The sequence below is a fragment of the Amphiura filiformis genome, chromosome 6 (genome assembly GCF_039555335.1).
Source record: "Amphiura filiformis chromosome 6, Afil_fr2py, whole genome shotgun sequence".
NCBI lineage: Eukaryota > Metazoa > Echinodermata > Ophiuroidea > Amphilepidida > Amphiuridae > Amphiura > Amphiura filiformis.
The window spans coordinates 14280583-14297107 of record NC_092633.1 but is presented as its reverse complement, the minus strand read 5'-3'; the positions used below and the strand labels follow the sequence as shown (position 1 = coordinate 14297107).

At 35.7% G+C, this 16525-nt stretch overlaps 1 protein-coding gene across 1 annotated transcript; it reads right to left on the bottom strand.

Annotated features, from left to right (window-relative positions):
• Positions 1-158: 158 nt before the first annotated feature.
• LOC140154364 (uncharacterized) lies at positions 159-6031 on the bottom strand. The gene is made up of 7 exons (XM_072176930.1): positions 5634-6031; positions 4092-4332; positions 3420-3516; positions 2346-2659; positions 1268-1518; positions 771-871; positions 159-444 (listed from the first exon to the last, which is right to left on the bottom strand). The coding sequence occupies exons 1-5, from the start codon at positions 6029-6031 to the stop codon at positions 1378-1380; spliced, it is 1191 nt and encodes a 396-aa protein (XP_072033031.1). The 3' UTR covers positions 159-444; positions 771-871; positions 1268-1377.
• Positions 6032-16525: the final 10494 nt, after the last annotated feature.

The following is a 16525-nucleotide window of genomic DNA, read 5'->3' as shown; positions in this document are numbered from 1 at the left end:
AATATAGCTGGATCAAAATCTTCAAACACAGGCTGGGGGCACTATTAACACTTATACTTGGAATAATTCACTGCTCATTTTTAGGACTAGACATTTTGCTATGTTCGGATATTATGATTTTGTGTATACTCACCATACTCAAGGGCGTTTGGCATATCATTAGGCCCATTAGCGCTTCTGATAAAACCGAACAGGTTTTCAGTTTTGTCCTGATTACTTTGTGAGGCATTGATGCCAGCTGCTGGAAATATTTCCAGCAGCATGGCACAATATGACCTAAATCCGAGAACCATTGATTGCAGGTCGAAATATAACTTGTCGGAAATAAATTGCTTTTTCCTCTCTTGCTTATTGAGGGTTGTGTTGTGATCTATTTGCCTATTCCATTCGTTAAAAAACTCCAAACAGCAATCGTTTTCTTGCAAACGGGGATCATCAGTGCTCCTGAAACAAAAAACCCACAAGTAACAGAAAATGAGTCACTTTGATGATGTAGCAGAAAGATATTTTACATTGGTGAAATCATACCTACCTACCACTATATAAATTGTCTAGGTGTTGCATGCTGTCCTTCTTGGTGCTCCGATGTATATTATCAGAAAACATGTAAATTGATATTGCTTGATCTTGTTGGTTCAAGTCCTTGGCGTGCCGCAGATGGCTGTTCCGTGTAAACTGATAGTGTTAGTGTCAACAATACCTTTTACTGTATTAGTATTAACGGTAAAATAAAACAAAACAAATAAATAAATGAAAATTAATTGGCTCACTTGATCGGTGATGTATTCTGGAAATTCTTCAGAAGCACAGTTGTGACTTGGATTAGGTGGATGGCACTCTGATTGTTTACATGTCTGTCATGCTGGTAGTTCTGTAATGATAATTGAAAACCAATATGGAAATTACCGAAAAAAATATCAAATGAGATTGACTGTAAGATACATGATGAATTTAAATCGAAAATACATTTTTATAACTTGGTCGGAGGACTTTCTTATTGATGCATTGATATTTGCTATTTTTATAACAAAATTTTCACTAATACAAGCAAATATACATGTTAATTTCAAATTGTTTTATAGTGAGGAATTGTATTATATATTTGGGTGGTCCGGGTCAGTTTTCAGAATCCTAACCTACAGTATTTTAAGTTCAGTTATTAATTGACAAATACCAAAACATTTATAATAGTAAATTTTATTATTGTAAATTAAGATTTCAGTATTAACTTAATCTTATGTATTACATCATTTTCAAAACTATGTACCTGCAGGAGCTCACACATGTGGTCACCGAGAATATCATAGGCCAGATGATTACGCATCCTTGATGAGGAGGTGAGATGAAAATGATCCTTGGTTAACCTGTGCGCTGTTTTCAAGCTGTTACTGTTAAATCGTAATCAAACGCATCAATGAACTGCTGCCATCTTACATCTTGGCCATTGATTTTTAGTTGCCTGGTCTTGCTGCTTACATGGCTTTTCTCCAGATTATTTCTGATCTTCTTGAAGTTGTGCTGCAAAAATGCAAAAATATAGACAATTTTGTGAGTATAATGTGTTCAACTTCTGCTGTTTATAATGTTTGCTTGTATTAATTATAAATTTGATTAAGGGGGTACTACACCCCTCGATAAATTTGTGTATATTTTTGCATTTTTCTCAAAAACTAATAACACAGTGGTAACAAAAGTTATGTATATCATAGGGGCAAGGACTCCAATTACTACACTGGACTTTCAGTGACCCAAGACAAGCGGTTTGTTATTTATGATAAGAAATAAGGTACCGCTATGGTGTACCTCATTTCCTATCATATATACTGAACCGCTTGTCTTGAGTCACTGAAATTTCAGTGTAGTAATTGGATTCCTTGCCCCAATAATATACATAACTTTTTTACCAGTTTGTTATTAATTTTTGAGAAAAATGCAAAAATAGTCACAAATTTACCACAGGGGTGTAGTACCCCCTTAATTATACGTTTAAGATAACTGTCTTTGTTCAAAATTGTGCTCTACTTTACATGCCGTGTGCATGAAAGACATAAATTTACGTGCATACAAGAATTACAGGGTTGACGTCCCATATAATAGACAAGTTGATCCATGGATGGAGCCAACACGAAAAGGTTAAAATAGGTCCTTAAACTATTTATACATTGGTGGTCATATCTTCAAAACTGTTTTATCAAATGAACGTGGGTGTTTTGCAATTAAGATAGTTAAATGGTGTGTCGTTTACATAAACAATGAAAGATTGGTGAAAATTCATTTTAAAATATCTTAACATTAGTTGGAACCTGTTTTTATGAGACACCCTGTATACAAATGTGTCAGCTTACGGATGGATCCATCATGAATATGTGTGGGTAACCGGTTACAAGATTGGATATTGTGAAATTGGCTTCCACTGCTGCTTCTGATGATTCGAAGTGGTTAATAATGAAGCTTCGATTGGCTTGAGCACCATCACATATTGCCATGTGCACGAAGAAACCTTTCTGATTCAATGCAAAGACTGCATCCCAGTATAGTGGAAATAGTGCTTCTGCTTTGATTTGCGTTGTAGGCCAATACGCAAACGGGAAGTGGAAACCTTCAACGCCGTTAAAGGTGAATTGGAGAATATGGGTGGCGACAACTGCTTTAAGGTTTCCTATAGAAAGACAACAAAATATATATACCAACTTTAAGATCATTCTAACCACAGGCATAGGAAGATTATCAACATGGGGGGGCTGAAAATGAAAATATTTTGGTGAGGTGGCCGGGGGGGGGGGAGTTTCTCCCCACGGAGTTGGAATATTTTATCACAATTTTTAACTGCACCTAGGATTATTGGGAGACTGAAAGGCATTCCAATCCTGCACCAAAGTTTTTAAGGGGGCTGAGCCCCTGCACCCGCTTAATAAGCCTTTGTCAACTCTTATTTCAGCTGACAATCAAGGTCAATTGTGTGCCTATAAGATGCGCATTGCAACATTTTGTTCAGTACCCACTCAATTTTACAGTTTGTAGACAAAAGTGACTCATATGAGCAGTGTTCGAAATAAGTACTTATCCTCTTGTCCTCTTGTCCCAAAATCACTGGGGACAACCATATTGAGCTATGTACTTATCCCCTGGACAATCACTATATTTTACCTCCAAAAGTATGACACATTATGGGGACAACCAAAATGTATGATGACAAGCAGAATTTATGCTTTAGTTATCCTCGGGATAACCTCCAGATTTTCCTTATTTCGGACACTGCATATGAGTATATGTTAAATGATGAGAAGGTGTTTTGTTTGATGACTAATACAATAACTTTCCCTCCCCCTGCTTTTTTTCATGATAGTATCATTATCAGTTGAATTATCAAAAATGTAATAGTTTTTATATGAATTCTGTATTGTTTCATAGATCCATACCGCTCCTGATGCATCGCAAATTATCGTTAAGTTCCCCAAGTTCTTCAAAGCCAGCAATTGAAAAGCTATCACCTTCTTTCTTCAGTTGGAGTTGACCCTGTAAAAGGAAGATGCATCTCTGTAAGTATATATTATTACCTTAAAACAATTTCAAGTGTTTACTTAGCTCTAAATTTGACCTTATATCATCAGCTGGGTTTAAATTTGATGGGTGAATGTTTATAATGCATGAGCAGGCATGATGTATTTCCGTAGTCCAGTTGTTCAGATGCGAAATGTCCAGATGAGTCGATTGGTCAAAAACACATTCTACCAAAAGGTTTCGTCTCAAAGCTTGAGCGCGCGTTTGTAAAATCGCACAATTTGACAAAAAAGAAATGCGGAAATTTTTTTTATTTCAAAAATTTTTAAGTTTTTTTCAGAAAAAATTGGCGAAAATCAGATTTTTTTCTCAAAATACCATGAAAAATCAGGAATAAAAAAAAAAAGCATTTCGCATTTGTTTTTAAATTTCTCATGAGCTTTGAGACAAACCTTTTTTTTTTTTTGCCTAATGTAGAATGAAACTGTTTTTGGGCACACATATATGTGATATCAATCATTTGAGATGCAATTTATCTTTAACATATGATTGTGGAAGATAATATTCAGTACACCTGTAATAATACTGACCTGTATCTTAATTTCATCAAATACAATAAATCCATGCTTTCCTCTTTCACATATCTTCTGTTCTTCTGCTCTTTGCTGCATCCATTCAAGCATTTCAACATTTAGTCCTGGCTTTTGTTTGATTTTGTTTTTTTTGTATTGGAGAAGGCGCTCAGAGGGAAGGCGTAGAAAGCCGCTGTCCCGTAAGTCGCTGTAACCAGCTTTTGATCTGTGCCAGAGTTGTAGGCACAATTCAATTATCCTGTGGTAAAACAAGATTGAATTAGTTATTGTACTATTAGGTGAAACCAGAGGAGATATCTTAGAATCCCAGAATCCTTTGGAACATGATACATCACCACATATCATCATTTTGTTGTTGTTTCAGGTCAGAGGAAAGTTTCAGAAAATAAAGAAGTTGATATATTATGATGAAGACTGAAAGACATGGTGAATTCCAAGGTAAGATTTTACTCAAGTTGCATGGTGACCCCTATACTATTAATGGAGCTTTTGATCATGTAATGGGAATTGACATCAGAAAGAGACTATTGACCGTGAAGCCTTTAATTAAGGGGACAACCCAAAAGTTTGATGAAGCCCTATAAAATAGAGTCTTTTCTGTTAGGGAGGGAGGGGGGGTCAAGAAGTCCGATTACGTTTGTAAAGAAGTAGTTAAAAACAGCGGTCAAAGTTGATCTTTTAAAGGATTTAATATATAATTGTAAAATTTTAATATTTTCTGAAGTACGATATTGCAACCTGCAAGTTGTAAGTTCATTTTTTAAAGCAGCTGTACCGCACTGTGATTCTTTTTTATTTGAAAATCCAGCAAGTCCTAATTTTATATGAAGAAAAATATTTCAAAATAAAATAAAATTATTATTTCTTAAATGTGATCAATATCCTAGCAATGTCGCACCCCTCCACAACCCCATAGCGACGGCCCTGTGCTCAATGAAAAAGGGTTGGAATTTTCGATATTTGACACTTACGTTATAGTCAGTCTACTCTGAAGTACAAAATACCGACGCGGACGCACGCATTGTGCCGACTTAAAAGGCACGCATACCTGCAGCAGAGACGCAGCACTACGCACTGTGAACGCGCTGTATACGCGCGCGTTGTCACTTTGTACTTCAGAGTGGACAAACTGTAGAGGGGAGGGGGTTAGCCTTCTAAAGAAAGGACTTTCGTATATAGGGCTTCATCGAACTTTTGGGTTGTTCCCTAAATTAAAAAAATATCTTACATGGAGTACACATTTGTTGAGAGGGTATATCTTTTTGTAGCCCAACAATGACACCACACTAAACAACCATTATATAAATGGAATTTAGAATGATCATCCAGGATGAAAAGGGCTCTCATCTTTATGCCTTGACACCCCTAGGAAAAGAACCTTAAGGAAGGAAATTATCTTTGATGGGTTATGTTGTGTCTGAATAAACATAACATAGATTAAATAAATGGGCAGATAGAAAAAAAAGTTATAGTGGCAAGAGATGGCGAGAATTTGGGAACATAACATTCCAATCAAATATCAATATTATAACAACTTACTCAGGATCCCATCTGTTCTGTTTTCCTTTTATACACAATCTTTGAGCTTCCCAAAGCTTTTGAGTTTTCTCATTTGTAAGTTGTAGGTCATCCTTGTCGAGGGCTTTGAAAATGCTCTCCATGTCATGATGGTCTTTTTGAGTGAGTCTAAGTTTAGTTGATATGTCTTTGTGGTATTGAGCTTTTGCAGATGCCGCTTTCAATTTACGCTTCAGTTCTTGTACTGTAGTTGTCGACTTGGAGGAATGTCCTGTGTTTATTCTGGATAGTTTTTGCCTTAGCCTATTAAAAAGTTTCTCGCATTCTGTGCATCTAGCATCCTGTATTAACTCCTCACATTTGTTTGACCGAATTATGTTTCGCGATTCAAGTTTTTCAATTGTATAATCATCTGCCATTTGTAGTTCCTCATACTGACTTCCTATTACACCAGGGCATTTTATTAAATTTTGCAAATATTTGAACAATTCATTTAAATGATTTCTGGTGTTGATCTGTGTTGAAATTGACTCCGGTAAGTTAATTATAGTTCCTTTGTAAGTGATTGTTGATTGTAGATTATGATTAATTTTGATTACAGTTGCTGGAAACATCCCATTGATTGGTTGAAGTTCATGTTTAATTAGTGTTATCCCTGATTGGTCTTGAAGAATTTCCCACGATTTTGGTTTGATTTCATAAATGATTTCCTGTAAACTTTGGATGTTTGGAATTTCATCAATGTTTGTCATTGTCATCTCAACAAATTGTGATATAAAACCATCTTCAACGTTGTTCTGTTTAGCACACAAGTTGGTATATATAGCTGTAAATTTATGGTTAAGGAAATAACAAAAAAAAATCTAATTTTATATTGTGTTATCATTTTCACACAGGTCATCTGCTGTAACGAACTCCACACCTTTCACATGAGCTGACTTCTGACGTCATTGCATGACTTTGTGCGCATGCAGCACCACAATTAACATTGTTTTTTGCCTGGCAGTATGCGCACGCATCATAATACTCCCGCCATATAACAATAAGGTGTGAACAGTGTGGTGGTTGTATGCAGTTCGCTCAAGCATATCAATATATCAGTCCCTTGAGGTCAACTCATCTATAGGAAACCTTAAAGTGGCCACACAATGGAAAATCACAAAAAAAAGCCCAATAGTCTGCATGTATAAAGGATATTTTCTGTCGCCGCTTATTGTCTTCCTCTCTTTTAACACTCCAAATGCTTCGGTCATCAGCTTGCCAAATACTGCGATATTGGATTGGCCATTTGCCTCACTGTAAATTTGAAATGCCTCCTCCACAGTTAAGTTGCACCCTTCTTTCTTTGCAAATAATGACTGTAATAACCTGGAAAAAATCACAGTGGAAAAATGTGTCAATAGGTAAATAGTCCATATTTTTTTGCAGCACAACTTTAAGAAAATAGGAAACAAATTTGCTAAAGCAGATTGTGTTTAAATAAGAATATATTTTTTTAAATTGTGAGTTTGGTCTGAAGGTTCTCTAGTCCGAACTTCCGAAGGTTCTCTAGTCCGAACTTCCGAAGGTTCTCTAGTCCAAAGGTTCTCTAGTCCGAATATAGAATTAGGGTTAGGGTTTAGGGTTAGGGTTATCGAGACTGATTCTATATTCGGACTAGAGAACCCAATATTCGGATTAGCGAACCTTTTTCAGAATTAGGACTAGCGAATGGTAAATAACGTGTTCGGACTAGTGAACCTTCGGGCTCAATGAGCCTTCGGGCTCAATGAGCCTTCGGACTAGGGAACCTTCAGACTAGAGAGTTGTCATCGTATGGTCTACTCAAATTTTGTAAACCCTATTGCAAGAAATCCATACAACTATTCCCAATATTGGCCTTTGCAACTCATCACATGAAGGTTGCCTGTAGGCTGTATGTATTATCACAGCAGATGCAGGAGAGGAAAATTGGTAGAGTTGCACCGATTAACATCCTCATTTATGTTGTATGTTATAGCCAAGGCCAAGTAAAATATAAAAAAATCATGTCCCAATTTTTCTTTTTAATGAAGGAGATAGAGGGGCTTTTTATTTTTATTGCAAAGTCAGTGTAAAAGGTTTTTACGTACCTATACAATGTTGTCTGGAAAGAGGACGATGCCTCTTTTATTTCGTGGGCCTGAGAGGTAGGCCCCTTCTAGTGACCTTAAAACCTTCCAAAAGTGTTCCATGTATATTAGCAAGTCTATAAAAAGCATCTCAACTTCCTAGAGATATTTTTTGAAAAGTTACAACTGAATTTCAAAAAATAAAACATTGTTGAATAAACAGAAAAAAAAGAAGTAGGAGGGACATGAAGCATGTTTATTGTTTTGTTTGGCCTTATAATTATGGTACATTTTGTTGTAAAGAGTGTGACAGTGACTCTCGATCTTCAGGTGTTACTTTAATATGAAAATAAAGTAATAAAATTTGATGCTGTATTGAATGTGTACGGAAATTTGTTTCATTTCTTTATGTTTAGTCTGTTTTATAAATGAAAATATATTCTGTACATGTAATAACTATAAGGTTCATTAAATACATATCTTGTAAATTGCTCTACATTGAAACAATGGTAATTATATTCAATTGCAATATTTCATTTTGCAAAATTGAATTTAATGTTGGATGAAAATATATTCCATTTCTCCAATATCATTTGTGTGAGCTATTAAAATGATATGTTTTTCAAACGTGGTTCATCTAAATGGAATTGGCCAATTATGCGTTTGCAGGTCAGCAGAACAATTTTAAATCTCTACTGACTGGGCCTACAATGATGATGGTCAGGGGACATAGTGTTGATGTGATACATGACATGTGCATACGTTTTCTTTATAACGAAGTAGACTACTAAAAATTAATTTGCAAGATTGACAAAAATATGTGCGTCTCTGATCATCCCTCTGCGGCGCACCCTTCCTCAGCACGTACCAATGGAGTATCACCCTGGGGTACTAGTAGCAGGATCCCCTCCCCAGCTCAGTCAACAGAAATATTGTGACAAAATTTATGATTTGCATCTTCCTTTTGGTATTTTAGACCTAAAATTAACACCATTTTGGGTAATTTAGCATTGGTTGAGATGAGGTTGTTTGTGACGGCTGTTTTGAATATTGCTTAATGTCTTCTATAGCTTTCTATGGTGGTTATTGAGTCTAGTCTTTGACTGTTTGGGATGAAATAGCTTTGTGTTGAATTAGTTTGTAGCGGGGGAGGGGGCACTCGACTTTGGAAGTGACTGGGATGAGCAGACAGCAGTTCCCAAAATGTTTGAAAAAGGGGGTCTTTTGGTGACTGGAAAACAAAGAAAGAGGGTCATTGGGAGTTCAGTAAAACAAAAAAGGCGGTCAATGGTGAGAGGGTGTTGAATAATGGGGGTCATTGTGGCCGCACATCCCCGTCACCCATTTTAGTGAGTGCTCCCCCCCTCGAAGATTGACATTAAAATAGGCTACCCCTATGCCTGAAGGCGTCGGCGCCAGCAGGTAGAAATTAATCCGACCCTGTCACCCCTCAACAATTTTGGTGGCTATGGAAAAAAAGTACCATTAGGCCACCCCCCAATAATTTGGTAAATAATATAATCATTTGTTTTAAATAAAAAGGCAATTTTATCATATTCATAGTGTTTCTTGCCATTTTGAATAGAATTTCTGATTCTCTCTGAAGAGAAATCTATTTTGTCTCGAAATAGTTGATCGTTTCAAGACAGTATTTATAGTACCCAATATACTAAACATCTCAAAAAAAGTAATGAATAATAATGACCATTATTCAAAAACGGGTGATTGTATTACAAATATGTGAAATGCGTTGGAAGCAGAATTTATTTCTGCACATTTTGACAACTCATTTGTAGCAATTAAATAAATATTGACGTCACAGCGTACATTTAAATCAATGAAAACCAAGATTTGAAAGTTGCAGTATTTTGTATTCAGTGTAATAGAAAGAAATCTGTGTAATGATATCCGAGTGTTTTTGTATTGTAAAAATTTGTGCAACTTTCAAATCTGGGCCATAGTATCAAATGAGGTGTCAAAATGCGCAGAAACAAATTCTGCTTCAAACGCATTTTAAAGATTTGTAATACAATAGCCCCTTTTTGATTAATGGTCATTATTTTAGGGGGGTAGTTACTTTTTTTGATATGTTTATAACACAATTAAAAGGGCATTTCGTGATCCACAGCCTCATCCCCCCACTTTTCTCCAAAAAAAAGTTGAGATTTTTATATCACTGGAAACCCCTGGCTATAGTTTATGTACAAACTATTTTTTGCAGATTAATTCGTTTAGCAAAGATATCGTGAAATTTGAATTTCGTTCTGGTGCACCAGAACGAAATTACAACGCATTGTCTATGGAGCAGTGTAATACACATAATCATGCATAACTCGCGAACGCAAAATCGGAATCAACTGAAATTTTGGGAATAGGTTTTTTTCGTGGATACCTAATGAAAAATGACATAAATTGAGGATGCTAGGATCACGAAATACTCCTTTAATTACGTGATTTGTGCATTATAATAATTAACACCATGGAATCTAAAAATTATTCTTCGATTGGTCTTCAGATCTCTAAAATTTGATGCTAGATTTGATTTTGAGAGTCTGTGACAAAAAATAGACAATCTTTTTGTATCTCAGGGAGGTTGCACTGTAAATGGTGAAGATATTTATTGAGATTTACGCTTTGGGTGTTGTCAGACATTTGTGTGGTGGATCGGGAAAATTAAAGGTCCGTAACCCGATCGACAGCATCATCCCCCGATTTTTTCATTGTTGATGAGGTTTTGGTATCACATAATAGAGTTGTTAATATTGAACGAAATTGGACAAATGGGGTATCAAAATGCGCGTAAATAAATCATCTTTTACTCCATGTTTAAATATTGTGAACATAATGATTAGTTCTAACGCTATTATAGGTGTATTTATAACACCTGCGTTACTTTATACTCGTATACAGGGTGTCCCTGAAAGAACTGTATCGTCGGAATCATATAATTGATTGGGCATTTTAACGCCACAACTAAAAATAACTAAATACTTGTAGTTGAGGAACTAATCAGCTATCACATAGGCCTACTTTTGAATTTTGACAATGGACCACAGCGTTCTTGAAATATAGGAATTTTTCGAAACTCTCATTAATAACAAGCCTTTCCACGGATTCAAATATCGATTGATGAGCTATAAAAAAAAAAGGTAGACACCGAAAGGAGGTGGGGTGTCTTTCAGTGAGAAGGCTAAAGGGTGGTCTTTCCGCGAGACTGCCATTCAGAACGGGGAAAATCTTGCCAAAAAAAGGGGGGAGGGGTAATTCAGTGAGACTGGTAAAAATTTTGGGTCAAGATATGAAAGTTGATAAAGCTAATGAAATGAAATGATTAGTTTCCTGACACATTTCTTTCAGTGGTATATGAGGTCATAATTTCATTATTCATTATTTTTGGAAAATTACATTATTGTCAAAACTTCCATTTACACGGCTATATTGTTGTTAATAGACCATCTCAAAACGGGTATTAATGCTCAGATCATCATTGCAGACATTTTGCAACAGCCGGATTGAGAAATGATTTGAATTTGTTTTAATTAAAATGAAAAGAAATGTGCAACTTTTAATCACTAGAAACATGACGAGGTAATCCTTAAATTTATATTATTTAGGCCCTACCACATCCTCTACGACAACTAAGAAAAACTTCTGATTGTGATCAACAGGGAATGTCAGACAGTTAATAGGGTGGGTGACAGGAAACTAATAATTTCATTTCATTAGCCTAAACTGGTGTCATCAGTGAGAGATAATAATTATAATTAATAAATTAGAACACGCTTTTTCCTAAATAGAACCAGTCGATGTCGATTCCAACGAAAGTGGCCCGTATTTATCACACGGGAGGAATGGTGGGTAATAGCTTAAACCACTAGGGCTTACAGGTGGTGTTTAGGGGGGGGGGGGTGCCTCATAGCAAACACAAATCGTTTTTAATTGCTGAATATTATTATGTTGGGCAACGGTGCCCAGAATATAGCTGAATATGTTCCTGCGCGGGGGTGTAGGAACTTCTGCAATGAGTTACCACAAGACGTTTTTGACAGTTTTGATAATGATTTATACCCTTTACCTATCATACCCTTTATAACCTGAATTTAACGTTCTCTCAACCTTTTGCGAATGGTGCCGAAAATGCTTTGTGTTTTCTGGGCACCCCCACACCCGAATATTTTTGGCAAAATCAGCCCATCTTTGGACCTAACAGCTCATACTACGGGATCTTTATTTGTGAGTGTATGGGGTGTGTTTATGGGGGGCGGGGGTAGTAACTAGGCATGAGAATGTTCAGTTTTAAACCTGAAACCAGGGTTTCTTATTGTTCAAATGTCCGCACTTTCCTTTATAATTTCAGCCCATTTGGCATTGTTAGCAGCCCATTTGCACGCACTTTTTCAAGTTTTTTCAAACACTTTCAGGTTTTTTTCATTGATGTTCATTCTCATACCTGCTTCATGCATGAGTAACATTATGGGACCAAAATGATGCACACTTGGGTTTTTTTCGTGGATGAACCATACCATAAACCCATATTAGGGGCTGTGCAATAATTATCAGCCCCTCCGGGGGGGGAAAATTTCCGAACAGCTCGCCAAAAATCGCTTGCCCCCCCTCTCGGCCCGCCAAAAATCGCTTGCCCCCCCCCTCTCGGCCTGCCAAAAATTCTTTGCCCCCCCCTTGAACATGCCAAATTTTTGGGATCCCCAATTCCAATCTTTAAATGGTCTAGATGTATGTTGCGAGCGTAGCGAGCTGGAAAATTTGCATATTTAAGCGTTTCCGTACCGTTTTCCTAAGCCTTTTTAGAGCGTTTTATTAAAAAGGCACCCCGTGAATGAGTGCCAAAAATCGCTTGCCCCCCCTCTTGGCTGCCCAAAACTTGCTTTCCCCCCCCCTTTCGGCTCGCCAAAAATTTCTTGCCCCCAATTTTACCCTCCCCAGGGCTCATAATTATTGCACAGCCCTTAACACTGGACATGACAAGTAACATCATACACATTTAATGAGCAAGAAGAGAAAGTTTGAAATTTATTATATTTAATAATGCTTTCATTTCAACGAAAAATAATGTGGAGAACAGTACTCTATTCTGAAGGACGGTTCCATTTCTCCAAATTTACATTGAGTTTCATTATTCCGAAGGGTCACATTCCGAAAGCTCGATAGGCTATTTGCTTTTTCTGATGAAGGGTCATTCCAAAATTATGAGTATAATGACCCTTCGAAGTAATAACGAGCCTATTAAAGCTTGCTCTAAATTTGGAGCATTGGCTCTTCAAAAGAACAACCATTGCTGTAAATTCTGAGTAACGATGGAGTAATGAACCTTCGGAGCAATTATCCTGCATAAACATTCATAATAACAACGCTTCATAATATCGAGGCATGAATGCAATCATGCATTATTTAAAGAAAAAAGTTTCCACGGCTTCAGAGGGGACTCGAAACAACGATATGTTACTTCTATACGGTCATTCGTTCAGTATAATGCTTAGCCTATATGCATCTTTACAGATATGTAACAAAGTGAGAAAAAATAGAATTTATTTTGAAAAGAAATTAGCAATTTTTGTAATCACGAGAAACATTATGAGGTAACCTTAAACGATATAGACTATACCCTATAACTAAGAAAAACTGGTGATTATGATTTGTTGATTGATTGATTGATTTCATTTTGTTTCCATACAAAACATAACATGATAATAATAGGAAATACACACGAGGGGGTATCCAAAAGTTTTTGACATCACCCAGAAGTGAAAGAGCTATACCGATGAAATTTTGTCAGTGTAACCACTGGTCCTATGTATACATTATGGTCCAAAAATGTTTACTTTCTTTACAGGTGGCGCTATTAAAATGGACAGTAGGCGCATAACCTGCAAGATGGTGAAAATTGAGGCACGCAGCGTGATTAAGTTCCTGTATTTGAAGGGTTAGGCCTACATGCTCAGAAAACCCGGCTATGATGAAATGAAGCAATCTACGGTGATGATTGCCCATCATATGGCACTATTGCTTTTTGAAAAAGGAATTTCCAAACTGGCCACATGTGAGCCAAGAAGTGGGCGTCCATCACTTACAGATGATGCGGCCACAGTGAAAAAACTCAAGAAAGTGGAGGATCTTATCATGAAAAGGTTATGCGCCTACTTCCCATCTCGCGCCACCTGTGAAGAAAGTAAACAAACTTATGAGACCATATTTGGACCATAATGTACATAAGGACCAGTGATTACACTGACAAAATTTCATAGGCTCTTTCACTTCTGGGTGATGTCAAAAACTTTTGGATACCCCCTCGTAAATATAATATTACATGATGTTTAAAAATACATTATGACACTATAGAAAAATAAAAAGAAATAAATATATATACAAAGTGATATGATAAAAATACACCAGCAACCTGGATAACCCATGATAAAAGCCAATGTTTCAGTCTTATTTCCAATGGGGTTCTTAATAAACAATAATTTTGGCAGAAAGGCAGAGAGTAGGCCTAAACAGCATACAACATACAGATCACACTGGATATTCGCCATTCTGATTCCGTATTCATAATATTGCACCCTAAATTGGGGATGTTTTTGATATCATTTGGAAGTATGTTCAAATCCCACTGTAATATAAAAGTAGTGGCAGTGCCACCTGAACTTTTGATTTCAGACACATGGACATTAAAAAGTCGCCTTCTAATCAAAGTGATACATGAGTACTAAAGGGCAATAGACCCATTGTAAAAAACTGTTTTTGCCTGGTTTAAACCGGGAAAAATTACAAACAATAATACACAACTATTGATCAGTCATTCAACATATTTTTGTCTCGTCTAGCTTAACCATAATGTAGGCCTAGAAAATGCTTTGAGCATGTTTTAAACAGATTAATTGAGTAGGGTAAAGTACACTGATCAATATGCCTTTTGTTTGGAGCAAATCGGACATACGGTTTCCATAATACATCAATTTATATTTTCTTTGTATCCTATTGTTTTTGTCAATAATCAATATAGTTAATGAGCTAAAACGACGGGAAAGGCTCATTAATATGTAATTTTGCCAATATTTTGCTAAAATCAATGCATAAATGTTCAGGGTACTTTTATTTTGCATACTTTTGCCCTGAAACTTGGTCAAAGTGTTTCTAATATGTTCTAATGTATTATAATTATAGTGAAGCCGCCCTCTAATTTGCATATTTGCATAATTAATGAGGTAATTTGCATAAATGCTAAAATGCTACACTGACAAAATTTCATAGGCTCTTTCACTTCTGGGTGATGTCAACAACTTTTGGATACCCCCTTGTAAATATAATATTACATGATGTTTAAAAATACATTATGACAGACACTATAGACAAATAAAAAGAAATAAATATATATATACAAAGTGCAACTATTGATCAGTCATTCAACATATTTTTTGTCTCGTTTAGCTTAACCATAATGTAGGCCTACTATCTTAACATGAAATTGATTAATTTTTAAAACCTGTTTTTTTGGCATATTTGTAATGTTTGAATAGGCCTATGTCCCAACTTACACCTAATGCAATCAGCCAAATTTGTTGTGTTTGTGGGTCAACAGAGAAATTTCGACATTAAGTCATAATTCATAAATTATGACTTCATGTCCTCATAGGCCAAATGACCTAAAGTTACCTTGTTATAACTCACAATGGCAGAAACCCTTCCTGACAATATTATTAATAGTAGGCTAATTATGTCAGCAGTGTACTGTGTAAGTATACAATTTATATTGTTAAAATTTGAAGGAAATCGTACATTATGACTCTAAAATGGAAAGGTTTGAATTTGATATGCTACAGAGCAATGAAAACCCATGCCTTTAATTCCTTGATATAAATAATGTTACTTATAATTACCATATCTGGTCTTGTTATTCTAAAGAAATTATTTTTTGTAACTTGTTTTGAGATGGAAAAAGTGAACTATTCATCACATTTTTAGTTTTTGTCATTTTTTACCTGTTTTTGCCAAGTGGTTAAAACCTCGGGTTTATCCACCAGCGAACCCTGATACAGAATGTTGTTTGATGTCAAAAAATCTTCCAATTGAATTTGAATAGATTATTTCCATCTCAAATTTCATTTAGTTGACATATTTATGAAAATAATTGAAAACTTTTAGTAGCCCTATAAATATTTAAGGGTAGTTGCTGAATTGTTGGTCGAAGCAGCCAAAACAAAAATCGATTTTTATTGTCTAAATCAATATATTATTAAAAAATAACACTTTGATATTTTGCAAAAGTTCATTCTACAAATTATATACTTTGAAAACTTGCTTAATTTATTGTTGTTAATGAGTTACGTACATTTTACAAAAGTGTTGTTGATAACTCAAGAACCACATATAAAAGCATTTCTGTGATATTTGAATTCTTCTACAAACTCATAAGGATATGAGCAATGCAATTTTTGCCGAAGCTCACTACCATTCGCGAGATGTTGTGAACTACCAAATCGCAACACTTTAAAATAGTGTACTATTTTGATTCTTCTACGTGATTTCATCATTTGACACCACGGATTTTATATTTGTACATTAATATACTCAATTATCTGCTCCTTTAAAAAAAAAAAAATGTTATTTAATAACCAAAGAGGTTATCGCACCAAAGCTGAACCATGGCGCTTAGGCAGTATTGTATGTTGTGGTAAACATTGTTACCAATACCCGGGGGTTCATACCTTCTTTGGATATTAGGAAGGGCCTAAAATAGGAATATTGACCCAAGTTACAAGGAATGTCACCCCGTGGCGAAATTGTACTTTTTTTCTCTTTCATTTG

Excerpts from the sequence above, each read along its gene's own strand:
- LOC140154364 (XM_072176930.1), bottom strand. The coding sequence starts at position 6,031 with ATGGCAGATGATTATACAATTGAAAAACTTGAATCGCGAAACATAATT. Across the intron at positions 4,333-5,633 it reads CAGAACAGATGGGATCCTGA|GATAATTGAATTGTGCCTAC; the intron begins GTAAGTTGTTAT and ends GTTTTACCACAG. Across the intron at positions 1,519-2,345 it reads TATTCATGATGGATCCATCC|CACAACTTCAAGAAGATCAG; the intron begins GTAAGCTGACAC and ends GCATTTTTGCAG.